General features: G+C 48.0%; 1 protein-coding gene across 10 annotated transcripts in view; it reads left to right on the top strand.

Annotated features, from left to right (window-relative positions):
• The first annotated feature begins 838 nt into the window (after positions 1-838).
• The window catches only part of CUX1 (cut like homeobox 1), a 268,204-nt gene continuing 242,922 nt past the window's right edge, over positions 839-26,120 (top strand). For all 10 annotated transcript variants that reach the window (XM_068656096.1, XM_068656095.1, XM_068656097.1 and 7 more), the window contains exon 1: positions 839-991. In XM_068656096.1, coding sequence (XP_068512197.1) covers positions 929-991 — 63 coding nt within the window. In that variant the 5' untranslated portion in view covers positions 839-928. The remainder of the gene's footprint in view (positions 992-26,120) is intronic.

Below are 26,120 nucleotides of genomic sequence, written 5' to 3'. Positions count from 1 at the left end.
AGCGGGTGCTCGGGCTGCACACCCTGAGCTCGTGGGACCGAGCTGCGCCCCAAAGCCACCCCGCTCATCGGGGTGGGCGCAAGGATTTGGGGGACGGAATAAATCATGCTTACGGACACGTTATTGTTTAGAACAAAATAAGTTATTGCATCCTTGTGATCTCCGTTTCTATGGCTATGCCGCACGAAGCTATGAGCTGATTTTCCAACCTCGGTGCGAGCCGCCCCCTCCGAGCCGGCGGCCAGCGGCAGTGGCCCCATGGGCGTCTGCCCGCGCCCCCATGAACCCCGCTAACGACGGCGCGGCCGGTGGGGACGTGGGGGGCTCCCTGCTCCCCCCACAGCCACCTACACACCGGGGGGGAGCCAAGCTTGGAGTGGGGGGGGCTGTGGGCAATGCCCCCCTTCCCTAAATCCCCCCTAAAACCAAAATCCCAAATCCTAAATCCTAATTCTCCCCCAAATCCCCAATCACCCCCTAATCCCAAGTGTCCCCCCCCCAAACCCAATACCCCTCCCAAACCAAAGCACCCCCCCAGTCGTGTCCCCCTCCCCAGCCGTGCTCCCCCCCCCCCCAAGCAGGGGTGTGGGGGTGATGACACACACACACACACACACACACACACACACACACACGGGGGGGGGGGGGGGGGGGCTCTCTATGATCGCACCGCCCCCCACTTTACTCCCCCCCGCCCCCCCCAAGCGCACGGGGCTGACTCCGCGTTCCGGCCGCCGGCGGGCTCCAGGCCGGGATTTGGGCGCTCCCCGGCCGCCTCCCGCCCCCTGCCCCCCCCCGCCCCTCCTCCTCCCCCCTCCCTCCCTCTCTCCCTCCCTCCCTCCCTCCCTCCCCCTCCCTCCCGGCTCCCGAACTCCAGCCCCTCTCTCTCCCTCGATCAGCCGCTCACTCTGTCTCAATATGTCTCAAGATGGCGGCCAATGTGGGATCGATGTTTCAATATTGGAAGCGCTTTGATTTACAGCAGCTGCAGGTCAGGCTCCCCCCGCTCGCCGCACCGGCCGGGCCGCGCCGCCGGACCCCCCCCCCCCCGCCCCCCTTCCCTTCCCCTTCTCCGCCTTCCCTCGGGCCCGGCCTCCCCCCCCCCCCCTCCTTCCTCCTCCTCCTCCTCCTCCTCCTCTTCCTCCTCCTCCCGCAGCCGCCCGCAGGATCCCCCCGCTCCGCCCGGCCGCGCCGCTCCGCTCGCCCCCCCACTCGCCCCCCCCCCCCCAACTCCCGATCGGCGGCCCCATCGGAAATCGATCCCCTTTGTTCAATTCATCGATCAGCCCAAGATGGCGCCGGAGCCGGCGCTCCCGGGGCCGCCGCCGCCGCTCCAGCCCGCTCCGTCCCGGGCTGCCCTCTGCCCGCTTCCCCTGCGCGGTTCCCCCCCCCTCCTCCCCGCTCCTCCTCCTCCTCTCCGGCACCCCGGGGCCGCCGCCGCTCCGCGGGGCTCCTCTCGGTCCTTTTCCCTCTTCTCCCGGCTTCCCAGCCGCTTCCTTCAACCCCCGGGGGGCGGCCGGGGGAAAAAGTTTGCCGAGTGCCGGGACTTTGTGTGGGGTGTGCGGCCGGGGGGGGCGCGGGGAGCCGGCCGGGCTCGGCGGTGCAGGCGCGGAGCGGCGGGGGCTGGGGGCGCTGTGGTGCCGGCCCAGGGGTGCCGGTGCCCCCCCCCCGGTGTTAAACCCTCCGGTGCTTCCCCCCCCTTGGTCCTCACCCCCCCGGTGTAACCCTTCCCCCGGTGCTCCCCCTCCCGGTGTCACTCTCTGAGTGCTTCACCCCCTCCCGGTGCTCCCCCCTCAGTGCTTGTCACCCCCCCGGTGTCGCCCCCCCCCCCCTGTAGTCGCCACCCCCTCGGTGTAACCCCCCCCCGGTGCTCTCCCCCCTCAGCCGCCACCGGGCAGGGGGCTCCGGGGGGGAGCTGAGGGGAAAGAAGAGAGGGACGGGGAGGGGTCCCGGGGGGGTCCCGGCTGCTTTTTGGGGCTCACAGGGCCGGGGCAGCGCGGTCCCGAGGGGCTGGGGGCGGCCGCTGAGGCGGGGGGGGGGCTCTGACAGGTCCCGGCCGGGGGAGGGGGGGGGCTCAGGGAGTCGGTTCCGTGCCCCTGTGAGGGGACGAGGCCGGGCGGTGAGATCCGGGAGCCCCCCCCAGGACCCGGCCCGAGCCCCCCCGGGGGCATCGCGGTGCTTTAGGGCCGGGGGGAGCCGGGCCGGACCCCCCCGAGCCTCCCCGGGCAGCGCGGAGCCGCCTGGGGTCGGGGCCGGCCGCGGTCCCTGCCGGCTCTCAGGTGCATCGGGAGGTGGGGTGAGGCGCTGCCTTTCCCTCTCCGTCTGCCTATTTTTTTTTTTTTTTTTTTAGCTGCTTTCGTGTTTTATTGTTTCTTTTAAAGGCTTTGGATTAAGGTAGACTTGGCTGAACTTTCCTCACTTGAAAGGATTCTTAATAGCGACCCAGAATACCTACAGGAATACAGAAAATGAGGTCCAGATGTAGAATTGTATAAAATAAAATGGATTAAATTAAGATGTATTTAAACAAGGTCTGACATCTTTAATTGTGGACTTTTGCCTCTGTGTGTGCGTGGTTGTACTTGCTTAGCATAGAAAAATAAACACTCGGAACGTCACTGCTGCGGCGTTACATTTAACGGCGGGGAACTCTGAACATTTCCTATAAAATAAAGCCCTCAGAAATGCTTATTGATTAAAATATATTACGCTAAAGTATCTATCATGTAAATTAAATTCTAAAATGTAATGAACGCGGCCAAATGGCATTTTGATAGATTGTTCCATTCTGTTTTTAGTTTGAAAAAAAAAAAAAACCACCCTCACTTTTATTATAATTTAATTTCTGTGCATACTGTAAAACCTGTTGTGGAGTATCACCCTACAAACCTTAATCTCGTTTTTACAGGCTCGATGTGACAGGCTGACTCGAGCAGCTTGTAGGCTCTCCTTTGAAGCACGCCGGCAGTGCCAGCTCCGAGCTGCCTGAGCAGCGTTCGTTACCTGCTCCCGAGGACCCGTGATTATTCGTACGGGTTGCGGATTGGGGCTGCTCGCCTCGTGGCAGATCCACCAGGCCGTCCGTGCCCAGCAAACTTTGTGCTCAGCCTGCCCGCAGGGAGTCCTGCAGTGACCAGGGAGGCAGAGAGGACCTTTCATCCCTAGGCAGAGTAGTTAATTTGTTTCAAATTAGCTTTTTATTTTTTTTTACCCACCCATCTGCATGAAGAGGTAGTGTAATATTTACTCCCACTTGCAGATGAAGCAATATGCTATTAAATCTATCGTTACCGAGTGTGAAGCTCAGTCTTACGGAGCTGTTTGTTCCCCCCATTCATTTGTAATCATGTATTTTGAGTGTGGAATTACAGACAGCAAAAACTGCCCTTTTCCATGCTTTCTTTACCCTCTTCCGGGGCAAAAACGTGAAGGACTCGTGCTTAGCGTAGTTCCGCCGGTGCCCTGCCAAGTCCAGCTCCCCCAGCTGTGGGCTCGGTGGCTTCAAAGCTGTCGTTTTGCTGCGCAAGAAAGTTGTGAGGAGCAGAGGATGAGGCTGTGCCCGTGTTCCTGGCAGCGGCGCGATGCGCACGCTGCCTGCTCGCAACTTCCTCTTCTGCCTTCTGGTAGAGGGCATTTAACTGTTGATGAGCTTCGACCTGCCTTGTAATATTAAGCAGCAGGTTTCTCGGGATTGTGTCAATATTAATTAAAAACGGAGCCAAGACCACTGTAGGGTCTGACTCTTTTAATTATTTATTTCCGTTCACTAAATAACCTCTTGTTTGTAGGAGGAGAGGTTTCAAGAGTCGGAGGCAGGGTTAAATAATTCAGGACTCGGGTTAAAGAACAAAAAGGTCTGTTCACAGACAGAATATGATGTGCAGAAATGGCGGTTTCCTAAATGTACCAAACGCGGCTCTTCGCTTGAGACTGTACCTCAAGCGCATGCATGCAGACTTTTATTTTACAGCGAAGGTTGGTTGCATTTCCTTGAGAAGTGATGAAATTGGTGTGGCATCATTTCTGCATGAGTTTGCTGCCAAAGATGGACCTGTGTTTGACAACTCATGGCAAAGGAGTTGTAGAGAAAACAGATCCTCGCAAAAGGTGAATGCTGCAGCCATAAATGCGAATTAAAGCACTGGGACAGTGCCGGTGCCCTCGAGATAGAAGCACGGCTCCTGTTGGGAGGCATCGTGCCATCCCAATCGGCTGGACCTGCAGCAGAGCAAAGATTGTTACCTGCTGCTGGCCAGGTCCTCGCTCATAGCTCTTGGTTTTGGTGTCGCTTGCCATCACCTCCCCTAAAAGCACCCCTCTGCTGGCGAGCAGAAAAACGAGCCTGTGGGTGCTGCGTGCCGTCCTGTTCCAGATTCTGGTCGGTGTTTCTGAGCGTGTGTGTGTGCCTCTGTGTGCCCGTATCCGCAGATGCAGTTGGCCCAGCCGTATCTCTCGGACCAGCAGTGCTGCTCGAGTAAGCCTAGCTTGCCTCTCAGATCTAAGCTGCGTCTGCAGGATGAGTGGAAAAAGTTACTACTGCTTGAAAACCGAACGTGCTGCGTGTTGAAGCGTTCTGCAAATAAGCACGAGTCTCAAAATCTCAAAGCTTTTTAGGGCAGGCACGCATGCTAGTGAAAAGTACAGCTTCTTCAGCTTCTTGCTGCTTTTGAGCAGAACGGCGTAACTTGTTACCATCAGGCTGCAGGACTAAAATCTAACCCCTGCTAAAGTCCTGCTTGTGCTTTTTTTTCCTTTGGTAAATCTCATCCCAGGATTGCATCATATATGATTAATGTGGGGATAGAGTATTAGTTTTATGTCTGCTGTGACTAATTGTTTAAGGTAAACCATTGATCTTACTATACCATTACAAAATTTGTAACAAAATCTGGAAAAACTAAGTAGTAATGAGTAGCGTTTAAATACTGAAGCTATTGAATTATTTAATTAGAAACAGGTGGAGTTCTTGGCATCTTTTCCTTGGGTCTGATTGTACCAGAGCACGAGCCGATTTGCTGTGAGTGAAGAGTTACCGTGCTTCATCAGAAGTGGAATTAGCATCTTAGCGTTAATTTTGTTTACCCATACAGAGCTCTGCAGAATTTGTATCTGTCATAAAAGTACTTGATTCTCAGTTATTTGTGATGGTAGCTAAACGTGCAGTAAGAGGAGTCTTTAGCTGCGGAAGGTGCGTTCCTGTTCCCCCACCCGATCAGATATGGGTGCTGAAAGCAGCTTGGCAGCTCTGCGAGAAGGTGCAGGAGAGAGAACCCAGAGGGCTGCGGATACCTGAAAGACAGGACGCCACTGCCGGTCGACTCTGCCAGCCCTTGTTTGCCTGAAATAGGCAAATTTGGCTTTTCGTGGCAGTCAGAGCAGCATCCGTGGGCATCCAGCATGCCTGACGTACTGGAGGAAGGGCCCACGCTGCACTTCTGGCTTGACAGTTTGGCCTCCCTAGGATTCCTTGAATCTGTTCCTCAGAAGGACATTTCTGAAAGCTTTGCTAGCCCTCTTTCTTGTTCCTCGGGTGAAACAACGCCCATCCAAAGCATGGCAGAGTGAGGGCCCGTTTCAGTCAGGCTGCTGGCATGCCAATTTTGTAGTTAATTGGATAATGTATCGAGAAATGCAGTAGTGGGGATTTGGAATATGGCAATGGCTGGGATGTTTTGGAAAAAAAGATTGTGCTGCTTGGCTCTGTGTGACAATACCAAATAAGTAATGGGCGAAACATTTGTTAAAGAAAAAATTACATGCAGTCTGAAATTCCACTGAACAATTATTCTTTATTTGCGAGCTGATTTGTAATGCATGGATGTAGAGAAACGCACAACCCCAAGTTTCAGTTTGATCGTACTGAGGCTGCGAATAAAGGCAGTTTATCTATGGGAAGGGGAGCTCCACACGTGCGTGGCTGCTGTTATTTCAGACACCCAGCAGGCAGGGCTCGTTGGCTTGGGGTGTGAGCGGGGTTGTGCGTTCCTGTCTTGGACGTCCAGATTTCTCTTGCCTGTGTTCTTTGCGTTTTGCTCTTTGCTTATCTTGTTGCTTGGCTGTTTCCTGTGTGCTTCATGGGCAAGGTGGTGAAAATGCGATGTTTTCTGGAGTCAGAATGTGGTGATGATATTCCTACATGTCTGAAGGAGAGTGGAGGAAGATGTGAAGCTGTGCAGGAGAAAGCTGAAAAGGGGTTGTTAGCAGAAGCCAAGTCTGGGGACAGGCATTTGGACAAGAGTCCCCATGCACAGGCTTTCAGGTGCAGGGTTGAATTTACCAGGAAAAGGTGAGAAAAATTAGGCCTCGTGATCAGGATAGCTGATGTCCTTAAAGTGCTAAAGACGAGTCTTGCTCGTGTTGTGGGTTGTACGTTTGTGACTTGTTTTTGTTTTCTCTGCTCTGACAAGGCAAATACATCTGTCACTTCTGCTTTTCTTGTTAATTATACTGAAAAAATACAGCACGTTGCAATGCTGGGGTTATGAAATAGGTAGAAATCCAAACAGAAAACTGCACGTTAACAGAGTTAAGTTCTTTAAAAAAAAACAAAACGCGGAGCCTACAGATGTTGGGTGTAGGTTGTTGGGTGTAACAGTGGTCTCCCCTGTTGTCAAATAACACTTGGGTTTCTTGGAAAGCAGTAGGCAGCGAAGAATTTGTGCTAGACCCACAGCCCTTGCCTGGTGGCGCTTACGTTGCGGCTCTGCAGCAGTTGAGGTGGCGTTTCTGTGGCTTAGCAGCGTTGGGGGTTTGAGCATGAAGGACTGCACGGCCGGCTGGGAAGCGTCGAGGCCAGGGGTGAGCCGGTGGCTCCGTGCGGGAGAGCCGCAGCAGACGGAGTCTGAGGCCGGAGTCTCTCAGACGGATGCTGTCTGATGGCTGCTCGCCTTGCTGGCGGCTCGCTCGCTTCCCTGCCTTGCAGTAATTTAGTGCCTTTGTCTGCAGCTGGGGTAATAAGGAAGTCTCTTGCCAGGGCCCGAGGTGCGCTTCTGTGATCGGGTGGAGGGCGCGGAGCTGGGGTGCTCAGGTTTGTGGATCACAGGGGGCTGCTCTGGGGAGGCAGCCCTGCCTGGGGAAGCTGGAAGCAGATGCACAGAGATCCAGGAGCTGCCTCCCGTCGAGGCTTTATGTTCCCACGTGTCTGTGCCCCGGCCGTGAGCTTTTTAAGGCCTGTAAGGATGTAGGCCGGGACCGTCTCTGATGCATGAGCTTGTGCCTCAGTGCTGAGCAGGTCCTGTTGTACCCTCGGTTTGTGAAATGTGCCTTAAGGAATCTGTAAGCACCTGGAAGTGCTGCTGCGAGGTTTCTGTGAAGAACATGAAAGTTTAGGCAAAAGCATTGGTAAACGAGATCCTGTGTTTGGAGATGTTGTGTCTGGCTAATGGTCAGCTGAGCCCGGAGACACACGAGCACGTGGGTGAGACCAGACCGTGGTCTGATTCCTGCTAAAATTGTAAAGCAGTGCTTGAGCCGCGGAGATGGGGGGGTCCTGTGCTGTGGGTCACTGCAGGATTCCTTCTGTGTGGGTTTTTTCATGTGTGCAGGGAACCCAGATCCCCTCTGCTGCTTGTTGGTTAGCAGTGGCTTCAGTCTGTGGCTGTCGTGTGACAAGCTGAGGTCTGTAACGCTGCAGGGACACAGAAACAAGAATGAGTGGGGTGGGGGAGAGGACGCTGCTCCCAGAGGGAAGTGGTGAAGGGAGGAAGGAGTTAAGGAGTGAGCCCAAGCCTAGGGCTTGGAAATTGAACCATCCTTACAGCGCAGCGGGGAGGAGAGGGAGCGCGTATCACAACATGCACAGGTCTGGGGCGGTGCGGCTGGGGAGCACTGAGGGTCTCCCGGCAGTGCCTGGCTGCCGTGTTGCAGCCAAACCCGGCTCACCTGCACTCACCCGCGTTACAAAAGGATAGCCTGGGGTTTACCACCGCGCCGTGCTTGTGGGAACACCCTGGGAAGATCTGCGCCGGAGATACCAGGGCGGTGGTACAGCGCCGGAGCACGCCAACAGATTTTAGTGCTGTCCTGTAACAAGCAGGGCTTATGTTTCTGGTAGAGCTGAACAGTTCTTAACCACTGAATGGTGTTTTCAGGTGTTGTGAGTAGCAGAAGTATTGTCATTGTTCTAACTTCACAGAATCTGAAAGGTGATTTCATAGCTGTTGACTTGCAAGTCTTCGTTTCTACACAACAAACAAACAAAACTCCAGATGTAGCTCAGGCACAAGAGGATGATTTGTTTTGCATGAGAATGTCCTGGCTTATTGCTGTGGAAACTGAACTGCAGAGCTAAAGCTGCGGGTAATGACGTGCAGTAGAAGTTTGGTTACCTCGTGCTCCTGGGCGCTCCGGTACCTCTGCTGGGTGCTGGAGGCTGCAGGTGCTGTCGGTCTCTTAGTTTAGGGAAAACAAAGGGCTTCCCTTACCAGAGTGGTAACCTTAAGCTGGTGTGTGTCAGTTCGTCAGAAGTCTGTACACTGGGAATATGTCAGGGAGTGATGCCCTGGGGCTGATACTGGCTCGTAGTAGGTGAGTGGCCGATAGCAGGTGGCGGTGGTCTGCTGTAAGCCGGGGTCCCAGCCCTGCTGGTGGCTCCTGGTGCCCCTACTGTGCTCTGCGATGTGGTTCTCCACCTGGAGAACATGAAGCGTGCTGAGATGGAGGGCTGTCAGCCAGCGTGTGGGGTTCTTCACGGCTTCTGCCTAATTCTGTGCTCTGCAGAGTTACTGGTGCACCTTTCTGCACCTCTGTTTGATTTCTGTTCAAAGGGATTAAACAGAAGTTGCACCGCTGTTAGTTGGTGGAGGTTTTTCAGGCTTGTTGCTGGAAGCAATGGCTATAGGAATGAATGTGGAAGAAGGACTGAGTAGTCAGGTGTCCTAAAAGGTCGTTGTTGGTGATTGTTCTCCCAAACCACTGGGAGAAAACCTGCAGAGGGTTATGGAGCTACAACCTGGAGTTACTCCTACATACACGCACTCTACTTCTCAACACACCTGCAGGTGCTTTGGCAGTGTTTGAAGGCAAGATACACAGCTTAGCAACTTTCCCTTCAGATTCTCTGTTTGTTAAAGGCTGCTTAAAATTTACATTATGGGCACCCGGTGGTAGAGATGGCAAAGTGAATGCTCAGCAGCCCGTGGCTGCATCACTTAGAGGTGCGGTCCTGAGCTTCAGCTGGAGACAGCACCGCTCTTGGGGGACCCCAGGTCCCTGCTGGCGGGGTTGGGAGGGCGATGCAGTGCTGGGGGCTATTGATAGCCTTCTGCTAAGACCATCAGCAGGGCTAAGGGTTGTGATTTAATGTCTACGTGTGCCATCAGAAGTGTTGATCACCACCATATCCCGCACTCCTTCGCTTCCCGAGGAGCTGCTGGGCCAGAGGGGCGCGGTGCTGGGTTGCCGAGCCCCTGAGCACCTCTCTGGGTCACACTCGATGAACTCTGCAAAGGTGAATAAGCTTTATCCCTATTTAGCACATCACCAAGGCCCCGACCCAGTAAGCATTATCGCATGTGCTTAATTTTTAACACATGCGTAGTCGGAGTCTTCTGAGGTCGCCTGGGAAGGAGTGGCCTTTGCTGCCACGGCCGGTGGCTGAGTTGTGAGCAGAGGAACCTCTCCAGCCTCTCCCCACGGTCTGCTGCCGTGCCCGGGGTCTTCTCTGTCTCTTCCTTTATCTCAGGTTTCTAATCAGCTTGAATCTGTTTCTTGTTTGGTTCGTTGATGTCAAATATAAATGTCGTCGGAATAGCTCAATAAAATTTATACTTGTGCTTTGTCTGTAATTATTTTTCATTTTATTTTTATTGGGCATTTACACGTTTTATTGCATATGCATGTCAAAGTAAATTTATGTCATGTTATCACTTAAAGATGTTTGCTGCATTTTCAGACGTAAATAAAATGTACCCTTTGTCTGTGATCTGAAATATGATAATGTTAATTTTGTCAGCAAACTGCATATCTATTTTTATGTTGCAACTTTTGTGTGCGCGTGTTAATATTGATAGGACTCAAATAACTTGGGTTTGGTATGTCTGGTATGAGCATAGTTGCTTTTCTAATACTAATTGTGGAGATGGGATAATATTAAACATTTAGTAACAAGGAGCCAGTAGTCTCGCAATTGATTTTCTGGGGGGAGACCTCTGTACAGAGCTGCTTGCACAATTGTAACCTAAGTTTCTTTTATGTGAGCACCAGAAGTGTTCGGTGTAGTAAAAAAAAAACAATGGGGGGGGATCTGAGTACAGCGATTTGTCCCTCCCTTCCCTTCTGCCAGCTCTATCCTCTTCCAGGAGCTCTCGTTTTCTTTTGCTTATAGGTTTCTGCACGTTTCCTTTGGCGTGGAGTCTGGCTATCGAAATTCTTAGGATGCTGGAAAAGGGCAGCTTGCTAATATTGTGTCTTCAGCTCATCTGGCCATTGCTGGGCACAACACCCTGCTTGTTTTCTTGAGCAAACATTCTTCAGGCTCGCAATTTCCATGTGAACTCAGAACTTCTTTCTGTTGTTATCAGAAGTGAGTCGATGCTTGCTGCTTCACTGGGGTGACCCCAGGAGGCTCCCGCACAATGAGAGGGGCAGGAGGGCTTGATAAGGCAGATGATCGGAGAGCAGGATCACCCTGAGGATTTGGGCACTTGGTAATGAGGGAAGCTTTCCCCTGCGAGCCTGGATCCTGCGGGACCACAGGTGCTGCACTTCTTATTGCCTGCAGGTCTGGGCATCGTTCCCCTGGCTACTTCAGATCAGGGTTGAATCAAATGAAATGGTTTTACAATGTCACGCTCCCAATTCTGTGCATAAAACACAGTTCCCTATTTTCTGTGCTCGTGAGGAGGAGCTGGTTTCAGGCTTTTGTTGTATGTATGGGCAGAGCTTTGGTCGATCCCCTGCTTGGGACGTTGTGCTGTAAAGCTGTGTTCTTCGTCTAATTTCTGATACTTGTTTCTGTCAGCCCTTGTAAGTCCTTTGTTGTGCTCCATGCCATCAACTCTTGCAACTAGAACTGTTTTTTTGTTTTTTCCTTGGGTTGTTATGGTAAGCACAGCACAAATGATTAAAACTGCATAGACACTGTGCTGGGACCAGCTCATTTTAGATAATAAATTAAAATCCATTAGTATCTGAGATGTCCTGGCATATCCCGAGTACAGTTAGTTCTTTAATGTGCCACGTCTTACACCAAGCTAAGTAAAACTTGATTAATGTCACTATCTGGGATTTTCTGTCCTGTAAATAGGACTTGAAGTCTAAAATTGGAACTGTGAAAACCTACTTTAAATAGGATTAGAAGAAGAACTTAGTAGCTCAGGTTGTTTTCACTCTCTTAGAAAGTGGTCGCCAAGGCCCCCAGGCTGTTGCACATGCAGTCTCTTCGACATTCCCCTGAGTGCAGGGGCTGAAAGGCTCCTCCGGTCCCTGCCTGGTGCTGGCGCTGTGCTCAGCTCAGCCTTCCCTGGGCTGGGTTCACAGCTTCTGGTGCCTGCAGCACCCTGAGGTGCTGGTGGGCAGCGTCGCCTTCTGCAGGCACCTGAACAAATGGGGAAGCTCCTGGCACCAGGGAGTGACGGCTGCACGCCTTGCTGCTCGTTCTCCAGGTGAACTTGGGCTTGGTACAGGCAGATTAAGGGGAAGCTGGCAAGTTCGCAGATGTGCCTGGTTCAAAAATTACAAAAAAAAAAAAAAAAAAAAAAAGCAAAACTTTTTTAGGGCATTCATTGCTCTTTATCTTATTTGCTTCTAGATGTGTCATGGCAAAATGAAGTCATATATTGTAGTGCTTTTACGCCCTCTTCATTTGCTATAATAATTTTACCAACAAATTGTGAAGTTAATTTCAGCAGTAAGTTTTCATTCTGCAGCGAGTTTTTAGATGGCTGACGGCTGGCAGCAGCCCCTTTGTACGGTTTCTTGATTGTCAGCTCTTCATTAGAAATTTACTTTCTAAATGCTGACTTAAGGCCTGACACTTTGTTTGTTTAACTGTCAGTTACACTACTTTGGAGACCTAATAAAAGCCTCTCAGATCTTTCTGTTGAATTAGGCCATCCTTTACCACCCCGGCGACTGAATTAAAACAAGCATAGCATTATCCTTCTGTATCTACCCAGTTTTTGCTGGATCCCATCTTCGGGTGCCCTCTGATACTTTATCCTCAACGCGACAGTAGTTCAGTTCTCCAGTAAAAGGTCACTGTGATGTTTTAATTGGATTTTTCAGCTGCGAGGAATATAAAAACCCAGGTTTATTAATAGAGCGGCTTTGATCTCGAAAGATTCCCAAACATTTGCTGTGTTGCGCATGCAGGAATGGTTCGTGCTTTAGTTTCACTGCTCGGTCGGGGTGATCGGTTCGTCCGGGGAAGCTGGACGTCGCATCCCGGCTGGAGGAGCGAGGAGCACGTCCCTGTGAATCTGGGGAAAATCTTCGAAGGCAGAACTTTGTTTCCCGAGCTGGAATTTCCCCAGGATACAGCACTGAACAGCTCTTCCATTGGAGGTGCCAAAAGATCTTTCCCAAATTGTTTTGCTTTTGTTTTCCATCTGAAATCTTTGAAAAAGGTCACGGGCAGTAGACAATTAGAGAAACGCTTAAGTGACCTTGTTAGTGTATTTTTGTGGAATTATTGTGCTTTACAGTTATTGCTGCCTTACACAGATGGTTATTGCTGGTTTCCATCTGTTCTTTAAGCAAAAGTAAAGACAGAAAGCGGCATCTCTAACTGGGTTTTTAACCAGAACCTGTAGGTTTTACTTCTTCCACTGTGTCGGGTTAACCTGTTGGGTTCAGAGCGCCGTGGTTTCAAGGAAAAGAGATCAAAGCAGGAACACGTCTGTGCAACGTGGGTCGTGATAGCAGCTTCCTGTGTTTCACCACCCTTGTCTCGTGCGGCCGCAGGTATGCGGCATGGTGTCACCATGGCAGGGAGCTAGGCCAAGGGCTAGGCCGAGGGCCAGGCCTGACACTGGGCAGGGGGCTTCATGGCCACAGGACCCTTCTGTCATGTTGCTGCTTGCTTCTGGATAGCCTCGGTGTTCTCCCTGTGACTGACCCCAGTGGAGTTTTCCCTGGTTTTGCTCAAATCTGCTCCCTCCAGCTACTGCGATGGTTGAATCCTGTTGGTCTTGCTCGTGTTGGAGCTCCCTGCTGGCTCTGGTGCAGTAGGGCTGGCGTCAGTTTTAATGCTCGTGGAGGTCTTCAGTCCCTGAGCTTCTGCAGAATGGTGGGAGAAGGAGCCCCAGAAATAGAGAGGGATTTGGGTTTTCACCTGGTGAAGAAGATCAAAATAAACTGAAAAACTTCTTAAAAGTCCCGTTGTCCTGCTGCTGGCACTCAGGGTTTTCCTTCACCTGCCTGCTCCCTTTGGACTGGTGGATGATTTGGTCTTGCAGGGCTGTTCTCAGCCAGCAGAAATTTCAGGTGGGACAGAAAAGTGAGTCTGTCCCTGGTGGGAGCTGCTTCCAGTGGTGCTGGGCAGGGTACAGATCTCCTATTGTACTGCTCAGGCTCCTTTGCCAGTTGCTTGAGCAACTGTCCTCAGCAGTTTGTGCTATAAGATGTTAAGTAATTAGATCATTCAGATTCTAGTTAAACATAATTAGAGCCCTGTGTAAACTGAGTGAAGCTGACAGGTTTTATAGGTTGGTCATAGCAAAAATATCAGATGATATAGTTCAGCATTTAATACAAAAAGATTTAAGCCTCCCTGCCCTCAAATAAAGAGGTGTTTAGTCTCCAGATTTAGTCCTTAATTAGAACTACAGTTTATGGAACTTACTAAAAATGTTTTCAGGATCTTGGAAGTCTCACTCAGAAGTACTCCCGAGCGTTTGCCAGTTGCAGTTTCTGTCCATGCTCCCGAATTTGAGACTGAAAACCTATGGAGCGCTTGGTGGGTGAAGTGAACAGGAAGGTAACAGAACTTCACCCTGGCTTGTCTCCTTCCTGTCACCTAACCCAGAAGGACAGTCAGCTGCGGTGGTGTGTGTGGATTTGTGAGGAGGTGCTGAGCAAGGAGTCCATCTGTCCCCTGCCTCGCTCATGCCCGGCTTGCCTTTTTGGGTCGTGAGCGCTGCGACACGGTGCACACACCCAGCATGGGGCCTCAGTGGACCTCACTCTCCACCAGCTGTCCCACTGCTACCTGGAGCTGTGGCCATCGCGTCCCTTTTGAGCCGTTCAGCAGCAGAACTGGGGAAAATCCACGAGTAATGTGACCGTGAGCAAAGGTACCACGCTGTAAGGGCAGCAAGCACGAGGCTGCAAGCACAGGGCGTGCACGTTAGCTCTGCGCTCCTGGGTGATCTCAGGCATTTGATTATTGTTATTTTTTTTTTACAGCACTTTAAAGCTAATTCCTGGTTATTTCTCTCCCTCATTTTACAGATATGACACATTATTTTGTTGTTTGTTTGCTGGCAGGCGAAACATATTTTCTGAAGGAAAGTGTTAACAGATAGGCTGATAAAATGTCTGTCTTCTAAAAACTGTCTGAAGACAAATTGAGTATTTGTCTGCATGTGGTGTTCACACTGTTGTTGTGCTAGCTACTGAACAAATTAACAAGATGATTCTTGTCTTTTATGGGATGTAAACTTTCTTTTTAGATGTTGCAGGACTTCCATATTTTGAACTAGACCCAGGGTGATTGTTCTGCTGAATGCACTGGAAGCCGATTGCTGGTCATTTTGCCACAGCAAATAAAGAAAAATTAGGTACAGAATGTTTACAGGAAAGTGAAAATATGTTGGAAAAAATCAGATTCAAATAATTAAGGCGAGTTTGCAGTTAGGCTTAGTTTTAAAAAAAGGAAAATCAGAAGGAGAAAACAGCAGTTACTTCTTGGTCACCCTAAATGATGAAGTTGTCTCGTTCGGTACAGAAAACGGCTCCTTTGCATGCCCTGCAGAGCTGTTTCATGCAGTAACTTCCCGTGTCCCCTCCAGCCTCTCCCCACCATGCTCAGTTATGTCACTTCTGTGATGCTCCGAGCCTTGCTGTCCTGGCTGGAATCTCGAGACTGTTTCCAAGCTTGTATTTCTCACTTGGCAGCACATGATGCGGCTGGTGGGCAATCTGCCGTATCCCTTTTTTGTCAAACATCAGAGTTGGTGTCTGACACTGAATCCGGGAATAAGAACAGGGAGAGTGAAATGTAGAGTGGAACCGACGATATCTGCTGGGTGTTTTTGTGGGTTTTCTGCTGCTACTGCTTGTGATTGATACTCAGTTCTGGTGGTGATAGAATGACAAAGATTTTGTTTTTTTCCCCTTTGTAATTTAAGTGATTAGTGTGACCTGGTAAGTGGAAGTTTTTCGCCTACCTTTCATATCAGGTACCATGTACTTAGGAGTGAAAAAGCTCAGTTTGAGGAAAATCCCCTGAAGTTATATGGAAGCAAAACAATTTTAAAAAGCTGTCTGTGTGTGTGTATGTGTATGCATGCATGTATGTGTGTTTGTGTAAACACACAAGCTCACACAGGCACAATCTCTTTCCTGGATCAGCTCCCACCATGCAAAATACAACCTGAAAGTGCTATAATTGATTATGTGCAATAGGAGACAAACAACCGAGATTTTGGGAGAGGGCAGGGTGTGGTCCAGATCTGGCAAAACATTTAAGAACAGAACATTATTTTTTCAAAGGTAGGGAAACTTTAAAACATCGGTCCAAGAGTTAAGACTGGTTGGGAGAAGGAAAAGAGTACAGTAAACTGAGACGTGTTCTTTGTAGGGGGAGGTGTTGGGGGAGGAATTGGGAAGAAAGAACACGCAAGTTTAGGTTAGTACATGTTCATGTTCTTCTGGTTTTTTAACTTCATTTGTTTCCCTGGCAGATGTCCCATGGCTTTGAGGCCTTTGTCTGTGTGAGAGAGAACATGAAGGAGGGCTTGGCAGAATGCTTTTGGGTTGTGTGGAATAGCTGGTAGTCATATTTATAGTGAGTGTTGTCTCTTGGCATGTGCGATTTTGATAACTGGCAATTGTTCTACAAAGTTACGTGTTACATTGGCAAGTGAGCTTTCCCTGAATTTCCTCCACTAGTTCTGTGTTGTAGATAGATCTCACGTACAAGTTCATCTAAGTCCTGAGTGGGACTTGTCAAAGCGCAGTGCAAAGTACTCTACTCAAGGGCTGCGAGCCTGCCCCTTCCAATCTTTCCTCTTCAAGTCATCTTCATATAATCTATTACACTTAACCCTGCTTAAATTGAAAAGAATCAGTATTTGTAGTAGTTTAAAACAGATCTAGCAGTCCTTAGGTGATAAGATTTTCCTGAGCTTTGTAGCATGTATGTGTGTGCTGCGTCCTCCTTTAAAAGCTCTTCGTGCACTTGTAATGCTGCTTGCAGCTTACTGCTTAACGCGGTGTTCTTTGGACTTGCTAAAATTCACAGTAGGGTTGGTCCTGTAGGTGCTGCAGTCTGCAGGGGAAGGATACAGGAACAGTATTGGGCTGCCGTGAGGGTTTCTGTCTTCTGGAAACCTTTTACTTTTTCCATATCCATGACTCTAAATGGATTTATAACAATATAGCTTTATGCCTTTAAAACACCTGCTATAATTGCTTAGAAATATACTCCATGTCAGCCTTTATTGCTTACTGTGATTATGTTTCTGGTAACCATCCTTTTTGGCAGACTCATAAAATAAGTTTCTCATAATAGGATTCCTTACAGACTTAAACAATATGCATAGCTTAAAGTGCAAATATGTTTTATAGGGGAAAGGAGATTATTCTGCTGTTCTTCGATACCTTTAATTTGAGACTACAGGAGGTGCTCTGTTAAGTATATGCATAAGTTTAAAAAAACCTTAAGTTCTACCTATTTCATCGAGCGGAGGTACATGGGGGCATTTTCTTTGCATGGTAGATTTAGAGATGAGAAGAACGTGCAGACAAGTTCTTGAACTTCTAGATGTGATTTTTTATCAGTTAGCATAGTTTATATAAGCTGTACAAAAGGGTGGAAAAATGTTGCTTAACATTGCTGATTTAACACCTTGGTGCTGTGTGAATACTGAAAAAACTTCTGGCACCAGAGGTTTGTACCTTCAGTTTAGGGATGACCTCGTGCACACTACTAAAGTAGGGGGTCCTGTGAAGCTTTATGTAGGGTGTGATGGACGAGCTGTTCATATGTTTGGTCATAGTTATACATTATATTTGAGTGTTCTACATTGCAGAAACATATCAAGGAGTTATCAGGTCATGTATTCTCACAGTGAAGGTGCAGAAGATCGCAGACAACCGAGACCGTTGGGTGCCGAGTTGTGCTACCTAGGTGGTAGGTGCGTAGTACATCTTGGCAGCGACATCAGCTGGCCACGGGAGGTTGGGAAGTTCCGGCTCAACCCTGCAAATCAAATTAGGATGTTGGTTCCTGCAAAGAGATCGCAGGATTGAGGAGGTGTTATTTATCGTCATTTTTAGCTAAAGAGTTCCACCCATGCAAAATTCTTTGCGCTAAGAGAATGAGACTTTTTGGTAGGCGGGTTGTTCTCAAAATCTCGAGTAGAGGAAAAGGTGGTGAATAGTTATTTTGGGGCCCTTTTAAAATATGAAAATAAAATTACTGGGGTTAGTCAATGTTCTTTACATCAGCACCTTTATCCTCAAGGATATTTTGGTATTTTTGCCTTTGAAATTTAGGCTAGACTTCAAAGGGCAGGTGGAATTTCCCGGGAGAAGCAGGGCGCTGTAGGGTGGCAGAGGCAGAGGCTGGAGAAGATGAAGCAAATGCGCGTGGGCCGCTCCTGCTGTGGGCCCGTGAAGGGTCTCAGCAGAGGAAGCCGAGAGGCTTCAGACCCATTGTGCCTCAGAAAGTGCTGCTGAGGGTTCGCTTTGTGCTGCAGCTCCCCGTGTCACCCGTCTGCTGCAGGGGTTTGATGTGCTTGAACGTGGCTGTGTGCTTCTGAACCTGCTGATGTGATGCACCACGGTTGGTGGTGCCATGTGCAGGTGCTTCTGCTGCTCAAAACCTGCTCGAGTGGTTTTAGCCATTTCCTTGTGGGACAGGGATAGTGAGAAGTTTAATCATTTTTTAAAATTATTTCTTTAAGCATCGAGGGTATCAAGCAAGCATAAAATCAAATCCTGTGGGATGGCAAATACTGTTTTTAAAACTAGTTGGCTTGTTGTAGCTGTGATAATCTGTGTTGATCAACCCTTTTGGTGTTTGCTACAAAATTTATTCTAAAAGGCATGGTGGCTCATTCTCGCTGGTGGCAGTCCAAACCGTCTCGGCTGCCAAACTTGGCACTGGTGCCAGTGGTTTGCTATTGCTGATCTAAGAATATAATACAGATGGTTTGATACGCGGTGCAGATATATACAGATGGTTTGAAACTTTTGCATTTCTTTTTCATTCCATTGTTTCTTCTCGGTATATCAAGTATCTCTGGATATATAATTGCTATTCTTAAAACATTCTGAGCCGTATTGGGTTTAACTTCTGCCTGTTGTTGCCGTAAGAATTTGTCAGCAAAAGGCATCTGTTTCATAGAAGTTCAAATGTTCTGCGTGTTGGTACAGGTATGCTTATTTAAAAAGCACGAGAACATTTCTGTCAAGCTGTTTGACCACCACACCTGGATATATCCTTCAGTTACACAGGATGAAGAAAGCAAATTCCATAAAATAAGCTTGTAGATCTGAAAATCCAAAGGCTGTGGTCCCTGGCTTTGCTTCAGATTATTGCAGAAGCTGGTAATGACATCTTTGCAGTCGACACAGCGAAGCTTTAGCCTGGTGTAATAGTTCAAGCAGACATCAGTGAGGTCTGGCTAAGGGCTGGATCATTTGTTTTCAGTGCTGATTACAGCCTGTTGATCTCTTGCCAGCAGAAATTTCTAGGTTGTGAATTTGTTTCTGTTGTATACAGGCATATGACATCAGTTGCCTGCTAGCAGGACAGGGCGTAAATAGTATCATGACAGCGTAACTTCAGTACTCTCCGCATTTCTCCATGCATTCAATGTATTGATGTTACAGTAGCTGATGTTGACATAGTTCATTGCCTGGGCAAATGGTAAAAGTAGCCTCTGCGTTGATTTGCTTCTGGTCCGATCATGTATGAGAGGTCCTCATTCTGCTCTTCAGGGATATCGACAGCTCTGTCCAGTGTGTGGAGTTTTGGAGGTGCTTATACAGACGTGCTTTCAAGCAGTGATTTACTTAGCTTCCTTCGTAAGGTTGTTAAAGTGCTTAACAATGCAATTAATGTAATTTAAGAACAGTTAAAGGCACTAGTGGTTCTTTTCAACTTAATTTTAAATGCTGAGACAGATTAAGCAGTTTGAACAATGACAAGATTATGTTCCATAGCCATCGAGCGTATAAATAAAATATGCCCTAGCACTTGGTATCTTGAATCCAAAACTTATGGACCACTGCAATGACTGATTATGGATATATTGCCTTGTTCGGGGATCATCAGACATCTGACAAGTTAAGCATGATCAGTGCAAATCAGTATTTAGATGTCAAACCTGTAATGATTATTTCATTGCTGTGGGAAGTACTGCTGGTTACTTCAATACGGTGTGTGTCTTGAATTCATTTCAGTTCCGCCGTAGATACTGGCATAATGATAATTCCTGAGATGAGACATAAAATAGATCTATGCGTCTCTGAATGCTTTCTGTTCTATTTGCATGGAGACATTAGCATTTTATCCAAATATTCTCTTAGTTTTTGTGCGTGTAAATGATTTATGGCTTTTTTCCCCCCATAAGTTTCATTAATGTTTTAAGTTAACATTTCATCCTTTTAATACAATTTGTATTTGTAATACAAAGCAGCTCAGACTGTATTCAGCAGGAAGGAAACTTGCACGGCGTACCCTTATGGCAGTGCTGCCAGACAGATCCATCACAACCAGCCCTCCCTGGCCAATTTAGATTGGTTTAGGGTAGGGTATCTGCACCTTTTTAATGGGAAGAGAGATGTTGACTGTTTGTAAGCGTACCAAGAGTTGTGGTAGTTCCTTGGTGGTGAAATAAAAGCCATGAGGGTAGGTGGGAGGTTGTGGAAAAGTGCTTTATAGTGAAAGCAGTCAGATATTCGTGCCTTGAGAATAAGCTCAGTGGAGGTATTTGCAGCATGAAGGGAAAAATGAATGTGAAATTGAGCGTGGACTTCACTGAAGCCTCATTTGCACCTTGAAAACAAAGTCACCTAAATTGAACCTGGATGTAGGTACTGACTTCTAGTCTGGTCCACTTCAAAACTGGTGTTGCTCCAGAGGTAGTTTGTCACCGAGAGCAGGCACATCTTTGGACAGATTGGTTGGGAGCAACATGCGTTGTGAAACCAGCCTCACTGTCTGGGCACTGAAATGCTTAAGTTGGGTTTGGAAAGATGGCTCCTCTTTGGGAAAAAATGGGTGCTCGTGCTGTGTTTATTTGATCAGTCCTTTTCTATCAGCTTCAAGAACTTCAGTTCGAATTCAGCCTTATTGAAGAAAAATTAGTTCTTCAAATTTAGCTTCTATCCTTCCTTAGCAAGGATAGAGCTTAACTGGGGTGTTTCCCAGAAAGCTGGTTTAGGAGTGACTGACGGGTAATGATGAGTGACAGAATTAGCATAAATTCAGATTACTGGAGATAAATTGGCTAGTGCCAACTGCCTACATGGGTATAAAGCTCTGCTCTCGGTAGCGATGACAGAGGCTGATTTTATCCCTCTGCCCCACCGCTTCCCACCCAGACTGCTGAGCATCCGGCTGGATGTTAAATACTTGAAAATCAACCTCCTGCGCAGCCCGGAGCGGCCTGTGGGGACGGGGATTTAACAGGGAGGGCTTCTTTGGGCTGATTTCTGCCCATGGATATCAGGGGGCATGCTGTTGCCTGGCATGTCAGGGATGTCCAGGACCCCCGGTGGAGCTGTGGAGCGGTGTCACTGTGGCAGGCAGCGGGGGGTGCTTCTCCTTGGCACCCTGAGCGATTCTCCAACAAGCGCTGCTGCCAGTGGCGCCTGGCCAGCTTGTCATGTCGGTGTTGAAAGCTCTCCTACGCTCCTCCAAACGTTTTGAACCTGTCTGGATCTGCCCGGTAAACCTCGGTGTCTCCGCAAGCTTCACGTGCAGAGCAGGACCTCTCTGACCAGCGGTGACACTTGGTGGCTTGCCGATGGCCGTCCCCACGCAGTGTGCATGGCCTGGTGTGTGGCGGAGGAGCGAGGAGCAATACATGTGTCTGCGCTGCGTGGGCCAGGTGACAGCTGCTGTCCTCAGGGACAGGCTTTAAATTAAAAGAGGGGAGGTTTCGATTAGAGGTTAGGAGGAAATTCTTCCCTCAGGGCGGTGAGGCACTGGCACAGGCTGCCCTGAGAAGCTGTGGGTGCCCCAGCCCTGGAGGTGCTCAAGGCCAGGCTGAGGCCTTGGCCAGCCTGACCTGGTGTGTGGCGGCCCTGCCTTGTGGCAGGGGGCTGGAGCTGGGTGATCTTTAAGGTCCCTTCCAACCCGAGCCGTTCTGTGATTCATTCCTATGGCAGGGTGCCAGGATCAGGCCAAGCTGTGCTCAGGGCTTTGTCCCAGAGCTGGGCAGGGCAGGAGGTCTCTCTGTGCCTGTCCTGGCCCTGGAGCACTCCCTGGTGCTGCAGCCCTGGCCTGGGAGAAGCGATGGCACGGCCAGGGAGAGGGTACGGCGGTGGCATGGGGCTCAGGGAAGGGGCTCCCCGGGAGCTGGGTCTTGGCTCCAGCACAGCTGCAGCGAGAGGTGACCTGAGGGAGCTCCGGCACCTTCTGACTTCTTGGCCTCTCCGCAGCACAGTCTGCCAAGTCTTGTTTGTTGTCCGTGGTTTTAAAAAATAAAGTAACAAAGAGACGAAATGCGGCACTTGGGCTGTGTGATGCATCGCCAACAGAGCGGGAATGTCTTTTTAGAAATCATCCCTCTGTATTTTGCTGCCTTACCGCTTTTGCCATCCACGGTGTTAGACCCTACCTGCTGATGCTCCGTGTGTGGCGAAACAGGGTGAGGGATGGCCAGCCCTCTGCTCGTGCCCCTTGTGGGTCGGCAGGGTCTGGGCAGCGTTCGGTAGCAGGCTCCAAACACCCGCCTGCTAAATGCACGCCCTGGCAGGCAGCGCTGCCTCCTTTCCCCACACGTGCTTAATCAACTGGATAAATAGAGTGGCTGCTCAAAGGGGGCTACTAAAAAGCACCTGCAGAATCAGTAGTCACTGCTGAAATCCTAGTCCCTGTATGCTGATTAGGCTCTTGTTTTTAAAAAACTCCTAGTGAATATGCTTAAATTCTGAAATGAAGATATTTTCCCCAATTATTTTCTTTTAAAACGCATTTTAAATTGTTTGCTCTTACGCTGAAGAATACATAATGCTGCTTCCCTTTAGTTACTGGTGTAAATGCAACCCTGGGAACATTGTCAGCATTTTCTGATATTATTCAGACAACATTTTCTTTCCCTTTTTTTTTTGGCTTTGCTGATGAATTCTGTGACTGCTTGTAAGAATGAAAGACTTGGTAGTATTTCCATTACAAAGTATTTTTTTTAATTGCTCAGAAATAGTATTCTGCTTGCTTAGTGCAACTGTATTGGGTTCTGAAGGGGGATTTTTCATTAAATTTTAGGGGTATCACTTTGTTTGGCTTGCCTGTTGCCCCTCTCCTTGTTACATGTTGGTTTGTGGAGTTTTCTTGCAGTCTGTTACTGCTTTGCTTGTTCGAGTGAGATAAAAACTTGTTGAACTACTAAAGTGGACAGAGTTTAAAATTACAGACACATTACTTTCCTTTGCAGCCATAATATGTTTGTTTTGGCAGTCTGTCTCTTCACTGTACCATGGAACAGTTCCTTTTTTGCGATTATTCACCGTTTTCAGTCGCCGTTTTCAGTCGCACCGCACGAAGCATTATTCATGGTCCTGGAAAAAGTTACTTTTCCACAAAACAAAAGCATTGGAAGTATTCTGAGCTACCTCGTTTTCATCATGGATGGATATTAAAGATAGGTGGGCACATTTTGCAGTAACAATATGCTTTAAACGAAGTCATGGCACAGGGCGTTTGAGGCTCTTGAGCCCCAAGAGCCTTCCCTGGGTTGCGAGGGGTTTGGGTGGCTGTTCGGGACCTGCAGGAGCGATGCTTTGGGGATCCACCACAGTGTTCACCTGGGCTAGTGCTAAGCTTCTCCCACATGGTGGAGCTTTTACCCTCGACTTGACCACAAAAAGACATTTATGAAGTGCAGAGAGCCAGCTTAGCGAAGGAGGACTCTGCTTACCTCCTCTTTGATCCATGAAATTTTTGTATCTCGTCTAATGATGTGTTTGAACTGCACAGGCGTGGACACAATTGCTGTATTAATGTCTGCAAATCGATTAGCGTTAAGTAGAAGATAGGCTTCCTTGATACCTTTAGAGTCACGTGGCGGCTCCTAAATGGTATATAGCTGTAATGTGCATTGCTACTGCTGCTGAAAAATGAGCGTCTGGTTTTAGGCTAAAACAGGCTAATGGGATTTGCATCACGTTCAACAGGTGTCTGGCCTCTTCTCCCACCCAATTTTCCCATTTCCAGCTGCCTTATTTTGAAGCATCTTGCTATCCTGTTCCTCCGTAATACAGGAATAGTGCTAATTATTAAGATTAATGATCCTTGATAGTCTGGAAGTTGGTGTGATTTGAACCATATATAGGAACAGGAGAAAGTGTGCTAGTGAGAAGAACTGCCTGTTTTGCAGAAATGAGCCCTTTCTTTCTCCTTGTTTGTAGCATCGTGATGCTGTGTGGCCTTTTGAAGGTTGAAGTGTGATTCACGTTACCCCAGCACATATCTGTTTTCTAATAATACTTAGAACAACAGCCGACCTTTCTTTTTTTTTTTTTTTTTCTTTCCCAGGGAAAAGGAAAAGAATAACTTCAGTGTATTTTTTTCTTTTGAGTAAGGAAAATACCATTTCCTCCAGTGGAAATGAGTAATGGTGATGGGGGTCAATTTAGATTTTTACATTAGCCGCTTGTTTACATAAAAATAAACTGTTCTTCCGAAAATGGGTATTCTTCCTGGGAGCTGTGTGTTAATTTAAAGCTCACCCTGCTCAGACCACGGTAGCGTGTTCACCTATCATTTGTATGGGTAGAAATAGGAACCATTTTTCCTGCTGTCCTTCTGTCTGCTAGGAAATTGTTTTTACTGCTGAGATCCCTTAATGTCCGTGTGCTGGCCCCTCTGCACGTTGTGCCACCTGCCCAGCCCCATACATCTTTGGTCTTGCTCTCTGCTGTCTCTAAAGCAGATCCCTGAAACACTTTTTTCCGGTCTTCCTCTGCCTTTCTCTTTTTTAATTTATACAACTAAATTGTAGAGCTGATCTGCTGCCTATCGGCCCAGCTGTTGGTGAAATCTCCTATCCTGCTGGGAGATACCTGCTAACCCTCGTGCCTGTTCTTACTGCTCCTCTGGCTGCGTGCTCAGGTTTTCCTTGCATATAAAAGAAGTAGGTAGTTTCATCAAGTGACGAGTGAGTTAAGTTTTGTGTTTTGCAATGCAGGAATAGATGTCTTCAAATGAAAACATCTCGCAGTGAACAAAATGATGCTTCCGATCGATGGATCGGGAGCTGTCAATGTGCTGTGGCAGTGGGAGGCTGGGTTTTGTTGGTTGCTGTTTTCTAGGTGAGAGTAAGTAATGGCTTCTTCCCGTAATCTCAGTAATCTTTTAATTTTGGTGATTCAGTCTTTAATGTAAGTACAGTAACATGACAGGCTTCATGCTCTTAATTTTTAGGGGTTTTAGTCATCTTTTGAATTAATCCAGGTTTCAGTGGAAGCATCTGTTATTAAAGAAAATACAGACTCAGGTATTTAATTACTTGATTTTCCTTTTTTGACAGATTTTAAGAACAGCTGCGGATTCTAATGAAGTCAGTGAGACTGAGTCCCTAAATCTGCCTAAAATTTTACAGGCATGTGGGAGGAGGGGAAGGACTGGGGTGGAGGGCAGGGTACTGTGAAGACGCCTGGCATGTATTTTGAGAAGACTTACTGTATTTTTAGCTAACGGGTATGTTTAGAGTGTCATTCATTTCAGAGAGTAAGATTTGTTCGAGGTTGTTTGAATTCCTGGTCCTTCTGTAAAATGCACCAGAGTTTTCTTGTGGAGATGATTTAGAGCTGGATGATTCTCAGCTGTGAAAGGAATACTTAACATTGATTATCTCTGCCTCACTGTGTTCTTTTAGGTTTTAAGAGGCTGTGCTTCACATCTCAAAATTAGAGGACTCCTTTCAAACTGCTAAATTATACCTACCAGAGGGCTGCAAAGCTAGGTGTGCGTGCCTGTCTGAGCTGTAGCTGCTCTCAGCTGCACTGCAAATAAATTATATATGTTAGCAAATTATTTTGAAAGCAGTAGTTTCCAAATTGGGATGGTGCTTCTGTGCCTGTTGATATGTTTTTTACTGTAGCTGGTTAACAGGTGAATTTTCAGATAAGTATAACACAAATAATTCGCCTCTCTGTCCTCTACAAAGAGGAAGGAAGGGGAAAAAAAAAAAACAAAAAAAACAACAAATTGATTTCAGTGTGTTCTCAGAAGTTTGCTCTTACAAAATTCTCTTTTTCGAAGAAACTGTACTTTAAAATCAGCCAAATTTATTGAAGACTACTAGAATATCTAATTCCGCTTTGTAATCAAACATAATGACTAATTATTCACACTAACGAATCTGTCCAGACTTCTCAAAACAGTGGCTTTTTATAAAGTATGTGACAGATGGCTGCTCATAATTTTGAGTCACTTACATATATATTTTTTTTATCAATATGGAATTATCAGATGGTTTTGTGTGTTTATGCAGGGGAGTGTACATGCTGGTGGCTTTTAAGACTCCATCAGTGAGGTTTTTACTTTACGTTCAGCTCTGTACCGACCTAAGAGACAAACAGAAAACCTTTGTTTCACATAACAAACGCAGACATTACCGGGTTTAAGAGCTTTGCCTTCTAGTCAGTTTTTTTGTTCTTTGTGGTCTCGTAATTACATTTTCTTAAATGCAGTTCTCTTCACTGTTGTGGTGCAGAAGACCTCTAAGGAAGGGAACCGTGCATGTGCAATAGTTCATGCATGGTCGGAGTGTGTAAGC

Source organism: Anas acuta, chromosome 19, assembly GCF_963932015.1.
Source record: "Anas acuta chromosome 19, bAnaAcu1.1, whole genome shotgun sequence".
Classification (NCBI taxonomy): Eukaryota; Metazoa; Chordata; class Aves; order Anseriformes; family Anatidae; genus Anas; species Anas acuta.
Note: the sequence above shows the minus strand (reverse complement) of the source record. Positions and strands in the feature narration are given on the sequence as shown.